Source organism: Carassius carassius, chromosome 27 (genome assembly GCF_963082965.1).
Source record: "Carassius carassius chromosome 27, fCarCar2.1, whole genome shotgun sequence".
NCBI lineage: Eukaryota > Metazoa > Chordata > Actinopteri > Cypriniformes > Cyprinidae > Carassius > Carassius carassius.
In genome coordinates this window covers 6990317-7012950 of record NC_081781.1, presented here as the reverse complement: position 1 = coordinate 7012950, position 22634 = coordinate 6990317, and the positions used below count along the sequence as shown (strand labels likewise).

Below are 22634 nucleotides of genomic sequence, written 5' to 3'. Positions count from 1 at the left end.
CACTGGTTTTAATATTTAGCACTACAGTGCCATTGAGGGAACAAAGTCAGTTTTATAGTTTTGTTATATACTTGAATTTTAAAATGTAGATAAGGTATATTTATTTTTTATTTGTTTATTTGCCATGCCTGATTGAGGAGAGGCAAAGACAGATTAATTTGTAATAACAAAAGTTGAGAAACAATTATTGAAGAACATTTTGGAGGATTTTAGCAGAAATTAAACCAAAAAAGAGAACAAAACATGCGCTTCTGAAATTTTTTTTAATAAACCTGATCAAAGTAATCATGCCAAAATGTGCATACGGTGACCTGAGATGCCCTTAAATTTATGTAAACAAACAATTTGACCACATTCTCAACTAAAGGGGAGTTTTGCACATTATTTCAACGGTCTATTTGGTCCCACTTGACAAAATAATGAAATTGAAATATTTGTCTTATTTTTCTTTTGTATGTTTGTTGTATAATTGGAACTGATATTTGTTTTGTTTTTATTTTCGTAGAGTGATTTTTTTTTTTTTTTTATTGCCTGGTTATTTGTTATTCTGAATCAAATCTCAGTACTGCATTTCAGAATTAACTACATTGGCAGAGATAGTCATTATTATAAGGGGAAAAGATTTCTCTTTCTTATTTAAGTTCTCTCTCTCCAGAGATGTGTACTGTAATTATTTTGTTGTATATGTATGATTTGCCTGGGTTATCGGTTTATGAGCTTCAAACTGACCTGGACTGTTGTAATTTTATTTTTCTGTATGTATAAATAGCACGATAAAATATTTTGTGCATAAGTCTGTCTTAATTCTGTTTTTTCCCTTTAAACATTACAAAAAATGTAAGTGTAACAAGTGTATGTCAATTCAGTTGTTATTAGTCTAGCCAAAGAGTTTTTCCCCTCATTTTTCTAAATTAATTCCAGGTACACATAATTATTTATAGGGGTAATTATAATTATTCAAATGATTGTTTTCATTTAAGGTTTTAAACCCTCTTTAAAAAAATTCCAACAGTTAAATGAATTCCTTGATTTTTCCTTGACTTTTATTTTGAAAATATTCCGTTAGGCTTTGAAGCGTTTGCTTGTTGCTTCACACCACCTCAAGCATGTCATATTGTTGACTTGGGGGTAAAATGAATTGTCATCTCTCAAGGTGTCCGGATAAAAGTACAAACAAGACTGAATGAGTTTAAACTTCAGTAACATATTCTGAAGTCACTTCCCTTCTTTTGTTTTTGGAGTCTTTGAAAGCAGCAGTCATACCGCTTTAATTTCAGCAAAGCCAACATCACTTTAACGCACTGTATCACCTCTGCGTGACAAGGTAGGACTTACTTTAGTCTCCGTACGGGTTAAAACTGACTGTGCAAGAGTTATAAAATAAAGTAATTTTAGTTGCGTAAGATTGTTATGGGTATTTGAGAGACAAATTGGATAAATTAAAGGAAAATAAATATATATAGTGGATGACACATTATTCTATGTCTGTGTTGTGAGAAACCGAGAATTGTCCTTATCCGGTTGTGTAAAACGTAAAAACGTTTTAGTTGGAAATTCATTATGATTTGGGACACGCGACCTTCACGTGCCTTTAAGTCAAAGCGCGAGACTTTCATCACTATACAATTGAAACTTATAAAATCAGGATAGTCCATCGTATGGTCCCCATTGCCTTCCGTAGTATGGAGAGGGAGAAAAACACTATGCAAGTCAGTGGGGACTAGAATCTGAAGGCGACCTATCCCTTTAACCTGTTAAAATTCGACAGAGATTCTACAAATCGCCTCATTGACGTCGTAAAATATGCACTACAACGCTAAATGACTCTTATGAACCGATTCTTCTAATGAATCAAAAATGTACAGCGCGAGTTCCAAATGAATGACTCTTATGAACCGATTCTTCTAATGAATCAAAAATGTACAGCGCGAGTTCCAAATGAATGACTCTTATGAACCGATTCTTCTAATGAATAAAAAATGTACAGCGCGTGTTCCAAATGAATGACTCTTATGAACCGATTCTTCTAATGAATCAAAAATGTACAGCGCGAGTTCCAAATGAATGACTCTTATGAACCGATTCTTCTAATGAATTAAAAAATGTACAGCGCGAGTTCCAAATGAATGACTCTTATGAACCGATTCTTCTAATGAATCAAAAATGTACAGCGCGAGTTCCAAATGAATGACTCTTATGAACCGATTCTTCTAATGAATCAAAAATGTACAACGCGAGTTCCTAATGAATGACTCTTATGAGCCGGTGTTCTGTCGATTTGTACTACCCTGTAAGATTTTACTACATCCTATTAAAACAGTCTTTTTTATCGGAAAATCAGAGAATATCTAGTTATTCAGTAACTAGTTTTGGATCGACTATTGATTAGCATTTGTTGCTAAAATGATGTTGCATAACTAAAATAAAAAGTTTGCTCATTTCTCTGTCAATAACTACATACAAGTAATTTCAATAGTCCTGTGTCTTTTTTAGACTTTGTCACATGGTCTTGTGTCTTTTTTAGACTTTGTCACATGGCGGGCCTTTGGAGATCTTATCAGGCACTGATGGTCAAACATCCATGGACAGTGCAGATTATAACCGCTGGTAAGAGCTACAAACTCTCCACCCTCCACTCCACCACTTTTTTTTTGCAGTCCTGTAGTTGATGTTCCCAATTCCCTTTAGGTCAGCCCAATCTCAGACACTATTGATTAAATATTTATCTTTCCTGTTAGCACAAGCACTTCTAAACAGTAAGATGTTTTTGAGCATCAGTAATAGTTCAGCCATATAAACAATGGAAAGCCCTTCTTTGCAACAATCTTAGCTGTTTGCTTGAACTTTGTCACTATGGGTTTTTATGGGGTGGGAGTATAGTTTAAGAGGGGAGGTCTATTTCAGGATGTTGTTTTGATTATTTTAAATTTTTGCATTGGATTTAAATGTTATTAAATGTAAATTTTAACTCATATCAACAAAAGAATGCTCACATTATGTGACACTCAAGAAATGTGGTTTTTATTTAGAAAATAAAATTCGTTTTATTTTTGTTTTTTTTTGCCACAATTACACCATTCTACCAGAAGATGGAAGCACAAAACAACATATTAATGAAACTATTAAGTTGTTCTGTTGAAGACACTTGATCGAACATATATGATGATGTCTGGTTCATATCATGAAGAATCATTTATCTTTAGAGGTCAGGGTTCAGTGTACAATGGAAAGATACTAAATCTCACAGGGAGTGTGAAGTCTATTTGAAAACGAAATTGAATCTCTAAATTCACAGTTCCGTTTGATGATTCCAGTGGGGCTGAAATTACACAATTTAGCTTTAATTGCATGCCTGATTACTGTGCATTAACTAATCAGACCCATTTGATGGGAATCTTTTCACTTTGTTAAACAAAATGAGTGAATGAGAATGCACGTTATTGTTAATCAATGAACCTGCTTAAACAAGCTGCTGGGTGTAATTTGTGAGTCATGCAAACTGTAGCATTAGGATTAATTAGTACTTGGCTAGACTGACACTGACAACTTGGCCGAAATGCTTAAAATCACCAGTGGCCTCATGTCACTGAGAATTGAGGATGCTAAATTTATGTAATCAAGATTACAGGCATGAGTTATGATTCATCAATTTGTCTTCCACATGTGGAAGAGGACTTGAATATTTATAGAAACTTTAGTCCTATGGGTATAGGTTTAATATTAGACAGCAAGATGCTTTAAACGAGAGGGAAGCGGGGTTATTTCAAAATTAAATAATAACTGGATGTTTTCTCAGTGATGTGAACCAGCGCTTATTCGCAGAGCGAGGGACATGATCTTACCTTCAAATAAATTGAATGCAATAAAACTTGGCATTCTGGGCAAGGTGAAAAAAACTTCAGTGATTTGGAAGTTCAAGGTTAAGTGTGTTTTTTTCCCCCAAAGTTGAACTGGGTCTACTTTTTCATATGACAGTTTAATATAAAGAGGCAACTATTTGTAGGTTGTTTGACCATCCTGACCATTCCAACCAATGGGGTGAGTCTAGGGTGGGGCTATCTGTTTGGCCAACCAATGGCAGACGGGGGAGTTGTTGATTTGAAAATTATTTAAAAAGAGTTATTGTTTTAAAGTTTAATTTTAGTCATTTATTATTATACATCTAATTAATATGAAACATTTCATTGAAAGGCCTAAATTGGGTGCTAAACATCTGTTGTTTAATTTGAAAATAAATGTATAGTTATATTAAATATACACTACCATTCAATTGTTGTTGTTTTTTTTTGTTTTTTTTTGTGTTTTGGAAATAAAACTTTTATTCATTTTTAATGTTATTTATTCCTGTGCTGGCAAAACTGAATTTCAATTCAGCATCATTATTTTAGTCTTCAGTGTCACATGAGCCTTCAGAAATCATTTTAATATGCTGTTTTGGTGCTCAAGAAATATCTCTATTCTTATTAATGTTGAAAACAGTTTTGCTGCTTGTGTTTTTTTTATGAAAAGCATGAGAGTATTCTTTGATGAATATGAAGTTAAAAAGAGCAGCATTTATTTAAAAATATTTCTTGCTGATTTTATTTCTTGCTGAATAATAGTAGCCTAATTGTTTAAAAAAAAGTGTATGTACACTTTATACCCACTGTAACAACTGCATGCAAACTGTGATTAATTATTGTAATCAAAAGCCTTTCACAGAGTTTATTTTAGTCAAACTCACCACTTCCTGTGAAGTGATGTGTTGATATTCACTTACATTAAGTACATTAAGTATTGTAATCTCACTAAAATGGATGAATTGTCTGTGAAATCCACTTTGCAGCACAATACAGGGTGATAGAATGTAGCCATTATTTCTGCATGTCTGTTTTTTTGCCACTGGTGGTGCAGAAATTACATCCTTCTGATGTTTTAACTGATGCATTTGGTTGAAGTGATAAATGGATTTATTTATAACAGATAGAGATGTGAAGAGGAAGAGATTAATGAGCGAATGAATAAATGAATGGATGGAGGGGATGAAGTCGCTACATTTCCGTTTTCAAGTCATTAACGATGCATTGACCCCATAATCTGAGCTAAATGTAGAACCGAAAAAATCAATGTCATCCAAAGAGGGCAAATCTGAACGAATGAGGCTTGAATATGTTTACTGTAACGCAGGTAAGCCATGTCAAACTGGTCTCATCAGCTAAATGGGTTGGGTTGCCAGACCCTGCCCGCTGGTCCCTGTGGAGAAGGTGCTGGCTGCAGATAGATTCCTGCCAAATTGATCACAGATAATTTCACTAAGCGCAAGATGTGTCAATCAGGGCTGTTCTTCCCTGGAGACTCTCCCTCAAGGACAGACGGTGGGAAGTATTGTGCTGACATCAGCATATTTCAAGATGCATTTAGCATAGATGAGTGCCGTACTCCAGTTGGCAAGAGGTATGGGGCAGATTGCACCTGAGTGTGTGGTAAATTGCATTTTATTTGGCACAGCATAATGGCAAACAACCATGTTTATGGTTGGATGGGGTTGTTGTCTTTGTTAATATAGATAAATGGGCGTTTTGTTCCTCTGAATCTGCTGTTTTCATTGTAATCAGGGACCCTGAATATACAGTAACTTTTAAGCACCTATTATTCATGGTTTTGGGTCCAAAGATGATATCAAATAAAAAAAATTAAAAAAAGTTTTGTTATTTTGAAAGTTCTAATCATTAATCACGGTTTCCACAATTTTTTTAAAGGAATTGTTTACCCAAAAAATTAAAATTTACTCACTATCAGATCATCCAAAATGTAGATGAGTTTGTTTCTTTATCGGAAAAGATCTGGGAAAATTTAGCATTACACCAATAGATTCTTAACAATGAATTTGTTTATTACAAATATGCAGTTTTCTACTTCATAAGATGTGATTTGATGGACTATGGGTGTGTTGATTACTTGTAGATTATGTGTATTTATCAGCTGTTTGGACTCTCATTCTGTTGGCACCCATACACTGATGGTGAGTAAATTTTCAGCTAATGTTCATTTTTGTGTGAACTATACCTTAGCAGCACAACTATTTTCAACATTGATAATAGCAGTGTTGACTGTTGGAAACTCAACATTGCCATAACAGGAATAAATTGTCATTGGAATCAGAGACGAAGAATATAGCTTTTAAATAACCACCTGTTTTCAGATTCTAAAGATAAAAGCAAATGTAAAAGGGTCTTCTTTGGACAGTTTGTTCTTAACAGATGTTTTAAGAGTATACTCTTTGGTGCTTCTCAACCTGTTAACGTCAATTTGAACCAAGAAGTGGAAAACATAAGTGTTTATTATCACCTCACAACATGCTGTTAGCTCTCACTCAGCCTTTGCCCTCCTGTCTGCTTGATTCTGCCTACCATGATCAATAAGCTGGTGCTGTTTTGATAAGATGACCCAGTAAAAGCATGGCAAAGGTTCCTGGCTTTTTTCAGTCTGCTATACTGGATTATTAGTCTTTCCTTGACATTTTATGAAAAGGTTAGGTCACTTAAAAGGGGCTACGTTGCTTCGCCGGGCTCTGTCGTTAAGGCAGAATGTCCTTTGTAAACCATGATATTTGGGCAAGTGCGAGGAATCAGCTGTCCTCTAAATTTAAAGGCAGCTGCATTTTTTTTTTATGTGTGGCTCCTTCCCTGGCAGTTCTGTATTTGGCTGCAGACATATTTTTTTAAGGATCCTGCAGTTTAGCCAGTCAAGGTGAAGCATAATGAGTAACAGACACTGCCTGTGTTTAGATATCTGGGGTGTTGATGTAGAAACACTGTTGTCACCATAAAAGAAATTACTTTATATAGTTGTCATTAACTTTATAGTGTATAGTTAGGCACGCACCAATATGGAAAATCTGACATTCTCTTTCTTTCTTTTTTTTTTTTTTTTTAAAGAAAATGCTGTTTAAATTGTGGGAAATGCTGATAAAATATGTTTAGATTACAGAGGCCTCCGATAGCTCATTTAAAACCCTGCAAGTATTGGCTGATACCAATGTGTTTATCCCTAATTTTCATTCTATTGTATCTCTGTGAAATGCAGAAAATATTTATCCCATCTGAACTTCAAAGGTTTGCAAACTTGCGGCTTAGTCAGGGCTTTCTGTGAACTCAATGGTATTATTGAAAAAGCAGATAATCTCGAAGCAGTGTTAGTCTCACAAACCCACTCCTGGTACCATCAGTCCAGTGCCTATGTACACTTAGTCATGTCATTACACTGAGTCACTGTGTCAGTGTTTGTGGTGAAGCACAAGGACGACTCTCAGAAGTCATCGTAGTTTGTAAAATTTGATCGGAGAGTCTTGCAGTGCGTTTCTCTCACAGATTAAAAGAGGCTTCACCCACTGTGTTTGTGTGGGGTTGAGTGAGAGCGTGACACAGTCTTTCTGTTGGTGGATCACCCCCTGTGCCCATTAACAATCTGCTGGAGAGAGACCAGAGTTCCCAGCATCCTCCTCTCCGAGGCATTTCATCTCACACCGGCCTCCTACTATAGCATGCTGTGTACAATAGCGGCTTCTGTCCAGCTCACCATGTGTTTTGGACAATGAGCTCACTTATCAGAAGTTGATTCACCTGACTGAGGTTCTATAGTATTATTAAATATACCATGCCCATAATTTTTCACTAATGAGATTAAGTAATGGTTAAACTTTTAAAACAACTTTATTACCTAGTGATATGTATTTTGTGTTAAAATTGATTAATCTTTTTTTTTTATTAACAAATTTTGAAACTGTTTGATTATTCTGGATCATTGTTGTTTTTAAAATCTAATAATATTTTAATGATTGGTTTTTATGGTTTCTTGGTTTCTTCATTATCATCTCCTCTGTGTGAATATAGATATGGACATGCATTTTTTTCCCTTTGAAAATGCAGTTTTCTTAATCATTGAAATCCAAGACCTTGAACATTAATTTAACATGCCTGTTTTTCATGGCTATTAAGATGAAAGCAAAAAAGGGTCCTCACAGGACAGGAAAGAAAAAAAGGAAAGAAACCATCTTTGTGATGAGTTCCATTGGTTTTTGTGTCTTTTATTGAGGTTTGTATTCATTTTGGGTTTCCGATACATGTCAATATCCAGTGAGCTCTCTGTTTATGCACACATGCATAATGCATGGCTGTATTTGCTGCCCTTACAGCTTTGACTGCAGACGATCGAAATGTGTGTGAAGAGAAAGGAGACCTGTGACATTTCCAGCAGTTGGGAGGAAACCGCTCTGTCAATGTGATTGGCAGACTGTGTGTGTGTGTGTGTGTATGCGCGCTCAAGTCATGAGCTGCAGTCTATCTAAAGCTTTCCATCACTCATATGCAACAGCTTCTGTTCATTCAGTGTTTCCTCAAGGATGAATGGATGAACACACAAGCACATTCTTGTGCACACACTTTTTAAACTCTAGGGTGTTGGCAGGTCTCTCTTGGTTTAATTGTTTAAACACTTTGAGATTAATTTATACATAGATATGTTCATAGTGCCAGTGTACAGTGCTTACTCTGAAGGCTTTGTCTCAGGCAAAACTGCACGTGGGATTTGTTTATAGATTTTATTTGTTAATTTTGTGGGTTTTCTTTTTTCTTTTTCTTTTTTTTTTCTTTTTTTTGCAGAATGCTTTTATTTTTCACTTTTGCTACAGTCTGGTACTTTAAATAAATGTCTAATTATGTGATTAAAGGCTGGATTGTCAAAATTAATAGAATTGAAACTTATGAAAAATGTAAATAAAGCAATTAAGCTGTTTTGTCAATCATTTATTATTATTATTATTCTTTTGCTTCAAATGTGCTGTGTATAATGTAATTTTATTTTTAAATATACCTTGCATCTCTTTCAAGGCGCATCATGGAATGTTTGAAACTGGTTTTGATGAATGAATAAGAGTTTGGTTGAACTTTCTACTTTAAAATGTTTCCATAGTGTTCTCAGAAATCTGTTGCATGGCTTGTCTGACTAATCGTGTTTTACAGGATAACATCTGTCCCTGCTATTAGGAAACAGCCCCCTGTGGTGTTCATAAGGGGGTCTCAACGCAATGTGAAATTTACAATGTGACATTTAAAGGTCATTGTGGGGTGACTAGATGGATTTCTTAAAGTCTTTAAAGTCCTCTGCTGTTGTCTTATACATTTAGTAATGAATAAGTGTTTGAAACATCAAAGAATTATAGAAAAACAACAACAAATCACAACACCATACAAAATTTGGAGTCTGTAAGATATTTTTTTATGTTTTCTATTAGCCTAAGTCTCTTATGTACATCTCTGTTATATTGTGAAATTTAATTACAATTTAAAATAACTTTTTAAATATGTTTCAAAATCTTTTGCTGTTAAGGTAAAGCTGAATTTTCAGTTTTTATTTCTACAGTTTTTTGTCACATGATCCTTCAAAAATCATTCTAATATGCTGATTTAGTGCTCAAGAACCATTTCTATTGTTATCTATGTTGAAAACAGTTGTGCTATTTATTTTTGTTTCCATTCTTTGATAATTCCTTGAAAAATAAGAACAGCATTTACTTGAAATAGACAACTTTTGTAATGTCATAAATGTCTTTACCGTGATTTGTTTGCTTGCATTTTTGCTGAATAATAGTGCTAATTTAAAAAAAAAAAGGTAGTGGAAAGGTAGTGTGATTGATAGCATCAAGGTCACAAAGTCACTATTTGTTATACTAACTTACAGCAGGCACATCTCATCTATCAGTCGGTAGATAGTGAATGGGGCGGCAAAACTAGTTAGTGTTTCCTGTCAATTGCCCCTGGCATGGTTACCTGTGTGTGGGTCTTCACGCTGGGCAGTGGGGGCAAACAGATGCCCGACTGGCACTCTCTCTCTCTCACTCCATTTTGACTCCCTCTCTTCCAGGCTCTCTGGTGGGTGTGGGTGATGTCATCTCTCAGCAGCTGATTGAGCGTCGTGGACTGGCCAATCACAGCGTGAGACGCACTGCCAAGATGATGAGCATTGGCTTCTTCTTTGTCGTAAGTCTCCTCTGTGATACAGTTTGCATACGAGTTTCTCTTGAGATCTTCCAGCATGTTACTGATGTAATTTAACTTCTGTTTTTTTATTTTTATACTCTTTCAATGGTTAGAATGGTTCATGCCTCTAGACCCAGTTATCTGATATACTCTTATTGTTCAAAAGTTTGAGGTTGGTAAGATTTTGAATGTTTTTGAGAGAAGCCATTTATTCTTAAAAAGGATGCATTTTCTTTGATCTCAAATACAGTAAATATTGCAAAATATTATTACAATTTAAAACTTAATAAATGTATATTTTTATATATTTTAAAAGGGGTTTTTTACTGTGATGGCAAAGCTGAATTTGAATCAGCATCATTACTCCAGTCCTCCATCACATGATCCTTCAGAAATAATTCTAATATGCTGATCTGGTGCTCAAGAACAGTATCTCATTATTGACAAATTTTTTATACATTTCCCAGGGAGATTAATAGAAAGTTTGAAAGGATTGCATTATTTGAAAAAGAGATTTTTTCTTTTTTAATTATAAATGTCTTTTCCGTCATTTTGATCACTGATGCAAGCTGAATTTAATTTTTTTTATCCCTTTTTTAACGTTGATGTATGACTATGTAAAAGATTTTAACCTACAAAAAACTTACACACATGGGCAAATCATGAGATTTATTTAATTCGTCAAAGGGCTCATATTTTCAACCTAGGATTGAAAACCGCTTTTTTTTTCATTGATGAAATCAGATTAGGTTTTAGCAATTCCCCATGTCAACTAGCGAACCCTTTGCTCTTTGCTTTACATTGGATAATACTTATAAATAAATAAAATAAAACTTCAAAAAGGCAAAAACAAAACAAAAAATTTTGCAGAATGTCAGCGAATTCAAATGTTTAAAGATCTGTTGTGTTATGACCATCAAAGATTGTGTGTAGGGTGTCATTTGTTGGAATAGGTAATGAAGTTGCACAGTGATTGACATGCACACAGTGATTGATATATTGAGCACCCTGCTCTTCACTCCCCCCCTCACACACACACACACACAAAGCACTAATGCAATAGTTCTGTCCAAATGACTTGAGGTCTAATCTGCAAATGGCCTGTATGATTCAAAGCTTTTACAAGCCTGAGCACACTCGATTCAACCTTTTAAACATCAGACCTTAGTCGTTATTATTAGTGCAGTAAAATCTGTTTCACTGCTGTTAGAACAAAAGACTGAACCATGGGTCAGAACTTCAGGTGAAATTTGTCCTGCATCTCCTGAAATGAAATTTCAGAAAGATTCTCTGTCCATTGAGCTATAATTGTTGCATTTCTGACGTACCTATTTTATTTTGGCAGTATAGGTTAATAAAGTTCTTATTGCCCAATCAACCGAAGGAAGCAGAAGATCGGTATTAATCATTTAATGTGTCATGGCATCCTTTGTTTTGCTAAAAGGACAGGAAAGAATGTAGAAAGACAATATAGAGCTGCTATATATTCACTATACATTGAAGAATGACATCTCCTTAAACAAGCGCACAGCTGTTTGTTAAAGACGCCCATATGCATAATTTGCCATTGGTGGGTGATTTTACATTGATGCTGCTAAACCGCAAATTATAATTGCATTAAAAGAGAGATTTACTGAAGAATTCAGTTGTCATTGTTGACTGGAACACCCTTAGGGGACACATGTATTGATCAGTTTGTTAATTAGGCCCAGACTGAAACCACAATGGGAAACAAAAAGAAAGCTCATTAATTCACAGGGGAATGGAGCTAATTACTGCCTGCTGTTTTCATAATCACATCATGAACAAATGAAACCACTGGCACGGCCTCAGGATTCTGGGCTCGTGTTCATGATTGTTTACTGAAGTGTTTGAAGTGCTACACACATGTGAGATGAGTTTAGTGAAGTTGTCTGTGTTTTGAAGGGTCCAGTGGTTGGTGGATGGTACAAGGTGCTGGACAAACTTGTTACTGGTGGTACTGGTGGTGCTGCTCTGAAGAAAATGCTTGTTGATCAGGTGAGCATATGTGCATTGTATTGCAGTAATTGTTTGTGTGTGTGTGTGTGTGTTTATTATGTTTTTTACATACACAATCTCAAAAAGAATCCAGTAGATATGAGCAATATCACATGAGGTGATGTAAGATATGGCTGTATATCGACCGTTCGAGTATCGCAGCGTGCCGATATACAGCTGTATCTCATGTCTATATGAGTGTGATATTGTTTATACAACAGTTTGATGGCACGAATGTGTAAATACATAAGAAAATACAACTGAGTGCCTTTTAAAAGCCCCTTTTTCTGTAGAACTCCTTCTTTCCGCCACAGATTCAAATCTAAAGTTGACAGTTTAATAACTGAGCCCAAGCTTCTAGTTCATTGCTAATTTGAAAACATCACTTTAGACTTAGTAACGAAGGAACATTGAGTTGCTTCATTAAAAGCATTTTGTATTATACTGTATATGCGTCATGGTACTCTCATGAATGGTAGTGGTGATGACTGACTGGAAGAGAAGAAATTGTTGAATAAAGTTTTTTTTTTTTTTTCTTTGTACACAAAAAGTATTCTTGTAGCTTCATAAAAATACGGTTGAACCTCTGATGCCACATGTACTATTTTAATGATGTCCTTACTACCTTTCTGGGCCTTGAACATGGTTGTTCCGATGCTGTCTATGCAGGGTCAGAAAGCTCCTGGATTTCATCAAAATTTATATTTAAAATCTGGCCTGCATCATTTTCCCATATTGTTCTCCCTCTTCTTCCCATCACATCATCCCTCCACAACAGTATTAATAAAATTAATACGAAACACCAAAAATAAAGTCAGACCTCAGTATTTGATATGTTTTAAAATATCTTTAGTTATAAATGCACTCATGGAAAGTTGTCCCAAGAGCTGACTGTTGTGTCTTTGTTGAGTATGCAGACACATGTAATGTGCTTTAGGAGCTTCTATTTATTGCTGTTGCTACGTGCTTTATCCCTTTTGGGTATCCCATCTGAGCTCTCCCTTCATGCATGTCAAGTAATCCATCCTCTGATAGGCAGTCAAACAAATGAGTGTTTGCATAAGTCATTGTTTAAATGATTGGTGGAATGAATGTACAGGATGAAGCGGACAAAGGCATGCAAGACAGGCCCTCTCCCCATCACCGGATTACACCCAAACAACAGCGCTTCCAACGCCAGCCTGCTCTCCTACATTTATTCAGTAAAGAGATTCTCGGGCTATTTTTAGAGACCCACTTTCTAAATTCCTAAAAGGCAGTACAGCCAGCGACAAGTTGTGGTTGTGTGTGTGTGTGGTTGCTTTCGTCTGTAGGTATTTAATTTTGTTTTATTGAGAGGCTTACAACAGCTGTTAAAACCTTAAAGAGGTCCTCAGATGTTATTGAGTAAGTGAATATTTCAATTAGCTAAGCATGATTTATTCATAGTATTTTACAAAAAAGTTTCCCACAGTCAAGTTGCAGGTACTGTTGGCATGTTCACAGCTTTATTTCACTCCTTATACCACTTTACATGCATTCCCAAGTTATTTTTCACAACAAAATATGGTAATACTACATGTACTTACAATAGTAATAACAATAAATTATGCATAATTACATGGAGCTAACCCTAAATAACACCATCATTCTAACCCTAACATTAGAGTAAATAAATACATGTAGTTAATTAATATTACAAATGTATAATTACAGTGTATCAAAGACACAAAAAAGATATAACTTTTCCTTTCACTTGCAAATTAAACTTAATAAAACTTATAAAGCTTACTTTGTACCCAAGAGTCAAAGGAAAATCAAAGGGGCTGTTTTTAGTCTCGCTTGACACATTTTTGATTGGTTTAATAAATCTTTTTGGGATGTCTTGTGGAAAACCACACAGGAAGGAATTCCAGTGATCTAGAGTGCTAATAATAAATGGATACATCAGTCTCCCATTGTGTCCTTGATGGCTTTCAACATGTGATATGTATATTTCATCAGATGTGAATATGTGAAGCAGTAGTCTACATATTAACAGTTAGGCTGGATTAGACGTACAATGGTATTTATTATAAATATAAAAAATGAATGAGAAGGTTTCTATAAAGTAGATACGTGTTCTAATCAGATCTTTGTATTTCCATAGGTGGGCTTTGCTCCGTGTTTCTTAGGTGCTTTTCTGGGAATATCTGGAGCACTCAATGGACTGACTGTGGAACAGAATGTGACCAAACTCAAGAGGGTCAGTTTTCATCACAAACCTGAATTAAATACAAACATTGTATACAAACATTGAACAATAAAAGACTCAAAATGTGCATTTTTCACAAAACCTAAAATGAAAATGCTAATTTAGCCTTTTATTGGAATGACTACAACATCATTGTTAATTATTTTTATTGTATTAATTATTGTTTTTTTCTTCCTCCAGCATTGATATAGAAATTAAATATAAAATAACAATTAAATACAATGTAATCAATATAATAATTAATAAAAATATAAGATATCATATATATATATATATATATATATATGAGATAAAATATTCTATATCTTGTCATATTATTTTTTTATAAAAAAAAAAACACTTGACACTCTAACACTTGCACTCTCTATTCTATTTCTTTTCTAACTACATGTTTTCTTTTTATTAATCAAACAAGTGGCCCGTAACACTAGAAGTCTCTATTATTTTTCTATTCTTTTGACTTGTTCTATTTTTATTAAAAAAGACCCTCTAACACTAGTGTTTCCTATTCTTTTTTTCTTTTCTATGTACTTGTTTTCTTTTTATTTATTACATAAAAAACCTCACATACTGTGTTAGGCTGACTGAGAATTGTCACAGCACTTACATATTATTGCTTTTTTGTTGGTTTTGATTGCTTCTATTGTCCTTCCTGTTTGTAACTAAACGTAAACGTGAAATAAAATCAGAAATAATTCTTATTAATGTAAAATCACTATTAAGCTCCAAAAGTTCTCACATAAACAGAATGGCATGAAGGAATTTCAGTAACACTTTACTTAAAGCATTTATGTATAATACATTATAAATGTATTTTAATGCATTCATTTTGTTGTGTAATGCACCTTATAATGCATTGTACAATCTCATAAATAATTGTAACCACAGTATTTTTTAACAGTATATTTATAAAACTTATCAATTCATTGTTACACTATGCATTTAAAATTTGGTTATAATTTATGACAAGATACAATGCACATTAGGAATAATTAGAATGCATTATACCCTTTAATAACCTTTTATAATGCAATATACATAAAGGCTTTTAATTAAGGGTTACCAAAGATTCTTATATTTTCAGGCATAAAGGTGTAAAAGTGCCCTTGCTGCCAAAGCACATCTATTGAAACTACGTCAGTTGTCCTGAAAGTCCACTCTCACACCAGCCTTCTGTCTTGTGACCCTTATATTGGCACTCCATAATTAGAGGGTATTTCCGGGATTGGAGAGATGAAGGGATGGAGAGCTGCGAGGAGTGACTCATGGGCTTGTAGGAACAATGGTTGACGCAGCATTGTCTCTGACTGGTGCCATCAATTATTTATGTAGGAAAGGTGTCTGTGTTAAAATGAGACTGAAAGGTCAGTCACCTAAATGTCAGAAAAGATGGAAGGCTAATGATAAATGCGCTCATTAAGCCAAACAGAAGAAATGCGAGCTGAAAGCCAATCACTAAAAACACCCTTAGTGCTACTCTGCGACTCGACTTAAAGAATCCCACTCCGATGCATTATTGTACCTGTTGGTTATTAGTAGGCTGTTTTTGGTTTAAACAGGTCCTCTGGTGTTGATTAAAACTCTTGGCATGTCGTGGACAGCGTCTGCCTTTTGTTTATAGTGACTATAGGTCAGGCAGTTGGTGGAGCAAGAGTGACAGATCACAGTTCGGATGCTGCTCGCAGTAGTGCCCTTTAAAACGGAAGTAAATGACGCTCTGCTGCTGGAATGGCAGCGTTTTGACGCTCATTAGAGTAGCGTACTGGTTAAAGCTCTGGTGGAGCTCATGGGTTTGATCTGGGGGTTGGAATGGCCTGTGAATTGGACAGTTCATATGTGAACTGGTATTCTGATTGTGTCTGAGGCACTTAGCCCAGAGGGTGTCTCCAGGGAAACTGCACTTGGCTTAGTGAACTGAATGTCGCTTTAGAACAAATGCAGCTGCTAAATGAAAAGACCTTCAACTCATCTGGATTTTTCAATGGATGATGGCTGTACCATTATATAAAGATCAGCATGTCTTTTTTTATATTATTTTAAATTTTCTGTTGTATTTATTAAATTTCTTCTCTTTTTTTTACTTTCTTTTTGATTCTTTTTCTTTCTTTCTTTACTTTTTCTTTACTTCCTTTTTTTCTTTTTGTACATTTCTTTCTTTTTCTTGTTTCATTCTTTTTTTCTCTCTTTTACATTTTTTATTCTTATTCTTTTTATTCTCCTTTCTTTTTGTTTCTTTTCTTTTTTCCATTTTGTTTTTCATCTGTCGTTTTGTTTTTAATTTATTTTCTTTTTGATTCTTTTTTTCTACATTTTCTTTTGGCAATTTTTCCCCTTATCTATTCTTTTCTTTTCTCCGTTCATTTTTTTCCTCTTTTGTATTTTTTTTTTAGTTTTTTTTTTTTTAGTTTTCTTTCCCTTTTTTTTCTTTATTCTTTTTATCCTTCATTTCTGATTTTTTTTTTCTTTTTACTTTTTTCTATTCACAATTTTTTCTTTTCTTCTCTGTTTTCTTTTAATTTTTCTGTCTCTCCTTCAGTTTTTTTCTTTTATTTTAGATATAAAACCTGAAATAAAAAAATAAATTTTCTGTGAAATTTACTTCTGATCAAAACAAAGTTTTTAATGTGATGGGGGGGGGGGGTGGTCTTCATTTCAGTTTAAAGGTAAAGTGTATAATTTCTTTACCAGTAGTGGCACCAAATTGAAGTAGCAAAAAAAAAAAGGGTTTTCAATTTAAACCAAAAAATTACATGCATCATCCTTAAGGAATTATGCACTTTATTGATTACGTATGTAATACATTTATAATATACATTACGTTTCATAAAAATACTCAGCAAATCTGCATTAATAAAACATAAACTTTACCTACAATTTATACAAGTGTGACTGGGTAAAACATATAATCACTAATGCTGTTCTACTGAGTCTGTGGAGTCATGTTAAATGCCATCTCCCCACTGACTATTTTATCCTTCTTAGACAAATAACACCAAATGAAACATCACAATCATCAGGTGTTACTCTGGTGAGTGCCCCACTGTTGATATTGGATTGAAAGGTTAAGTGTGCATTAGCTCTCAGAAAAACCCAGATTAGGACCAACAACTCATCCACAAATTATTGTCCTCCTCATGAGCCGTTTGATGCTTTATAACCTGGTGATATAACAGAGAGATCACGGTCATATTTTTCATTGCATCGAAGTCTTGGGGGTGGTTCTGAATCTCTGGTTTGATCATTGTTAGCAGTTGCCTGCAGCTTTCTACCTGTGGACAGCTTCCAGGGCATTCAGGATTTGTCTGGTCTTTGATGTTGCTCACTTCTAAAGCTATAGCATATTAGCATCCCTGTTGTGTTCTGTGTCTTTGTGTATTTAAAACGGTCCAAAATTTTTTTTAACATTCTTTCTTCCCGAGGGGCTAAACTCCTGTGACGTCAAGCTCGGGAGAAGCAATATCATAACGTCTCGGCCCCGCGGTAGTTTCACCTCAGGTGGCCTATGCCTTGTTCGTTCTTAATTAGAAAAACTGTTAAGGCAAAGAGTACAAACAGAAAGAGCACAAGTTTCTAATACTGGCTTCTTTTACACACTCAATCTCACTAAGTTGACCTTTCAAAAGATGGCACTAGCAGAAAAGGGGCCCTCGTGTTCCAGATGACTTGATTTTTATATGGCACCTGTGAAAGGAGGGTGTTGACTTGCGCTTGATGTAGTGGGACAGAGCTGTGGAGCTTTTACAACACACACTCTCTGAGTGAAGCCCTTTACGCTGGGTTTAGGTACCAGCGTCATTAGTCATGACATGATGAAAGCATGAATGAACAGGTAACAAGCTCTTTTGTGTCTGATTTAACAAAAGCTTTAAATGAGGAGGAAAAAAGAACTTGTAACCACTCAGACTATATATATATATATATATATATCAATTTAAAGAAGACTCTCATGCTCACCAAGGCTGCTTTAAAATATACATGATAGTTAAAACAGTAATATTTTAAATATTACAATTTAAAGTAGCTGTTTTTCTGTTTTATTTTAAAATGTAATTTATTCCTTTGATGTCTGAATTTTCAGTAGCCATTATTCCAAACTCTAATGTTGAAAGCATTTGTGTTTCTTAATATTTTTGTGAAAACCATGTACATTTTTTCTGGATTCTTTGATGACTAGAAAGTAAATAATATAATATACAGGGTTTTTTTTTTTCCTGGAAGGTTCCTTCCACAGATCTGTAAAAGCAGCTGTCATGGTTCTGATATAGGTCTTTGCAACAGCATGATTCATTTTAATTACATGAAAGTTATAAGAATTAAAATTTGGTATTAAGGTACTCACATAGTCCTTCAGCTTATGCTTGAAGTAGTGTCAATTTGATCTAAATATTAGAAGGAACATTGGATAGGAACAAGCAGCAGGGTCAGAAACACTTCATATATTTTATTATTCAGTTCAAAGACTAGTTATGAAACTTTTCCTAAAATTAATTCATGAGAACTAACATTGTTTAGACTGAATAAAATCTGTTTTCTGCCACAATGGCTGTTTTGGTGGCTTAATATAAAAACATAATATTATTGAAAATGAATCATATTTACTCTTCATTTTCCACATCTCAATAGGACTACATGGATGCCTTGATCTCCAATTACTATGTAAGTGTTTTCCTGTTGTGCTTGACACGGTTTTCTTTTTCTTTCTCCAGTTCATTCATTAATGTTCCATTTAATGCAACGTCTCTTAATTTCTCCAGCTTTGGCCTCCAGTGCAGATCGCCAATTTTTATTTCATCCCTCTCCACCACAGGTAAAACTCTGGTTATAAAACTACCCTTTTTAGCCCTCAAAAGTCAAGTGATCATTGATAATGATAATGCATCCATTGCAGCAGGGCACTAATCCAGCAGCGCTGGAGATTTAGGAGCGTCACTGGGAATAGAACATACAGGACGTGCCTCTGCTACACAGTGTGTGGCACAGCAGCAATATGAAAGCTTATTAAAGGGAACAAAGCTGAGAAACTTTTGAAATCTTTTTAATTAGGCTCTTGTTTTTATTTTGACTAATGGGAGTTTTAAAACAGATTTTTTGTTTGTGGGTTGTTTGATGCTACTGCTTTCTGGCACCTGAACTTCCACGCTGGGATTAACAACTAGAGTCAGTCTATCTATCTGTATCTATACACGCACGCACACACACACCTGGAAACCATCTGGATTTGTAATGTTTTCTGTATTTATGTTTTAAGACATGAATGTGATATTTGCATTTGGTCACATTCATTATAAATAAATGACTTCTAATACAGTAATATGTTCATGCTTGTGTTTTTCAGATTGGCTGTTGTTCAGATCGTGGCTGTTGCCTGGAACTCTTACCTCTCCTGGAAAGCCAATAAGATGTAATGAGATGTTCCAGATTGACCACTACCTAAATGTAGTAACAGACTCACACATAGGCGCACAAAGCTTACAGATGAAGTTTGCACAACAAAGGTCAAAGCTGACGATAACATAATTCAGACCTCTGACATTTTATTATCCTTTGCAATTAATGCTATTGTAATATTTGTGATTATAGATTCTGTAAAGAATTCTATACATTTGATTTATATGCCTTTATTTACCAGTGTTTAGATGGTGAATTATGGTGTGTTGCTCACTAAAAACAGCAGGCCTGTTTGTTACAGGATGTGGCTGCATTTTGAGTCATTTTTGGTGTATTCTGTGGTCACTAATTAAGTTCAGGTACATGTGATTGATAGAAGTGAAGTTATGGGCATTACATCTACTAGGCTTTGCATTGATTAACACAATACAGTAATGTGTATAAAATACATCTTTCACAGGTGCCAGACCATTCATTCCTTTTATTTTTAATGCATTTTACAAGTACTAAAACATCATGAAAAATTCAAAGGATATAATTTTTTTTTTAAATAATGCATCACATTAAAACAACTCAGAAGACATCAACACTGTAAATTAAAAGCCAAAGAATACAAATGTTTACAACCAAGCTTTTAAACTAGATTTATTAGTGGTGACTAATTTCAAGTGGTAAGCCTTTACATAATCTAGGCCCTATGTTCGTCATAAAAACATCACTCATACCTGAATCTCTTGGAAGTATTTTATCTATTCACAGGTTCAATCTGCCGATCAAGTTATCCAGATCTGTCACTGGATAACTGGTGGTGTATCTGCTAACTGTCATCCCAAAAAATGTTTTATATTTATATTCATTTCTTCACACTGAGCAGGAAGGTAAAGCCATGTTTAGGATTTTCCTTCGAGAGCGTGTTAGGCTTATATAAATATCTCAGTATGTCCAACTAATGCTTCGTCACTCTGGGGAATTGACGGCTAGCCAGAAACAATAGTCAACAGTGACTAAACCTCTGCATCTGGCTGTTGAATGCATTTTGCTCAGCCACTCTTGAAAACATGTTACAATTTACAGTCAGAAAGCATTTTAATACATGACTCCATGACATGGTGTATTTTTTACTAATATTAATGTCAGTATTACAACTTGAAGTTCTCAAATGTACTTCCAATACTGTGAATTTAGCTCATAAACATTAATTCTAGGCTGATTATTTTCAAATAACTCGTGTGTGTACTACCTAATAACAAACCACAGCCAAGTGTAAGATATGAAACTGAAATCAATTAATAAAATGATGTGTACAACATACAGTTCCCATTATTGTTGCAGTCATATAACATATATATATATATAGAGAGAGAGAGAGAGAGAGAGAGAGAGAGACAGCCAATGAATGATGTCTGGCTGCGTCTTGGAGAATTTCAGCACCTTGGACAGAGACGGAGGCTTTCGTGTCCTCGTTGCGCTTCTGCTCTCCTCCAGACCACAGATGAGCAGCCATGCAGAAATCCATCACGACAGCAGATCCTTAGCCCATTTTGCTCAGGTGCATAAAAAAAGTGATTTAACAGTCAAAGGGACAATAAAAACATTAAGTGATTACCTGTCCGTTACAACTTTGGATAAATTGTCTTTGAAAGCAAGTTTATGACTTTGCAACAACATCAAGATGATGTTTTCAAATTGAAAACTTTGGAAAGATAAAGAAACGTCTCACTTTGTCCTTTGGATACAGCTCCTTTACTCCATTCTTCGTTTCAGTTCAGAATTGCCTCATTTACAAGCAGTTTATGCAGCTCGACTGACGTCAATGGAGCGGTGTGTGATGTATATAACCATTGAGCTCCAGGAGCTCCACTCCAGTCTGTCTGCAAACACTCTTCCTTACAAGTACTTTTGAAGCAACAGAAGACGACCGAGTAAGTTACCTTATATGACTTGCCTTCAACTTCTTGACTGAGGCCATTCAGGCTTAGCTGCGAGCATGAGATTTTGTGTTGATATTGTCATTATTGTTCATTGAGTGAGATGATTGTTCAGTCATTTTGTACATGGCGTCTGATTTCAAGATGTGGTTTATGTAGATAAGTATTAATTCAGTTGTTTATTTTTACGCATTTTTTTTAATGTTATTACGATAGCTGCATGACTATTATAGCAGAACAGTGATCATGTTTGTGTTTTACTTTTATTCAATAATTTATTTGATATTTGCTTTATAAGTTCAGATGCAAATTCTTTAACTTACCACCGATTTTAGCTACACGATTTATAAATATTGACATTATTTTATATCAATAATTTAATCTTGCACATAAAATACAAAAGTCTATTTTCTATGAACATTAATCTAATGTTCAATTAAATAGCCAACTCTTAATTTTGTATCTAATATTAAATATAATATATTTTCTTAATAATTGTTTATTAATTTTACTATTTATAATAATACTTTTGGTACAATTTTTGTAATCGAATAAATCTAAACACGATTTTAAAACCCTGTACATTTATATTAGCACTTTTATATCTAAAGTTTTCATTTATATGCTTAAAAATATACATTTTATTTCAGTTTTGCCATTTATATTAGCACTATTTGGTAATATTTACTAAAAATAGGTTACATTTTATTTATATACATGATTTACAAAACATTACACATTTAATAGCTTTTACCTAATTTAGCAAAAATACACGAAACAACTCATGTCATAATGTCAAATTTGTCATTTTTATTACCACTTTTATATTAGTTTACTAAATAAATACTGCATATACCAAAATACTAATTATATCTAGGCTACAAATTTTTGTATATACTCTAAAAAGTTTCATGTGAGTTTTCTCAGTTATATCAGCACTAGGCCTGTAGTCTATATAAACTTATACTTTTTTTTTAATTTTACAAAATATAAAAATAACTAATTTCGTAATCTCAAATTTGTATTTTAAATGAAAACTTTTTGCAGTGT

The 22634-nt window shown here is 34.3% G+C and overlaps 1 protein-coding gene across 2 annotated transcripts; it reads left to right on the top strand.

Moving 5' to 3' along the window:
• Positions 1-1089: 1089 nt before the first annotated feature.
• mpv17 (mitochondrial inner membrane protein MPV17) lies at positions 1090-20122 on the top strand. 2 transcript variants are annotated; one of them, XM_059512368.1, is made up of 8 exons: positions 1090-1324; positions 2494-2607; positions 9901-10016; positions 11943-12035; positions 14164-14259; positions 18892-18924; positions 19023-19075; positions 19604-20122. In XM_059512368.1, the coding sequence occupies exons 2-8, from the start codon at positions 2535-2537 to the stop codon at positions 19671-19673; spliced, it is 534 nt and encodes a 177-aa protein (XP_059368351.1). In that variant the 5' UTR covers positions 1090-1324; positions 2494-2534; the 3' UTR covers positions 19674-20122. The 2 variants fall into 2 exon arrangements, with proteins under 2 accessions (XP_059368351.1, XP_059368350.1); XM_059512367.1 differs by having other exon boundaries at positions 1091-1324; positions 2525-2607.
• Positions 20123-22634: the final 2512 nt, after the last annotated feature.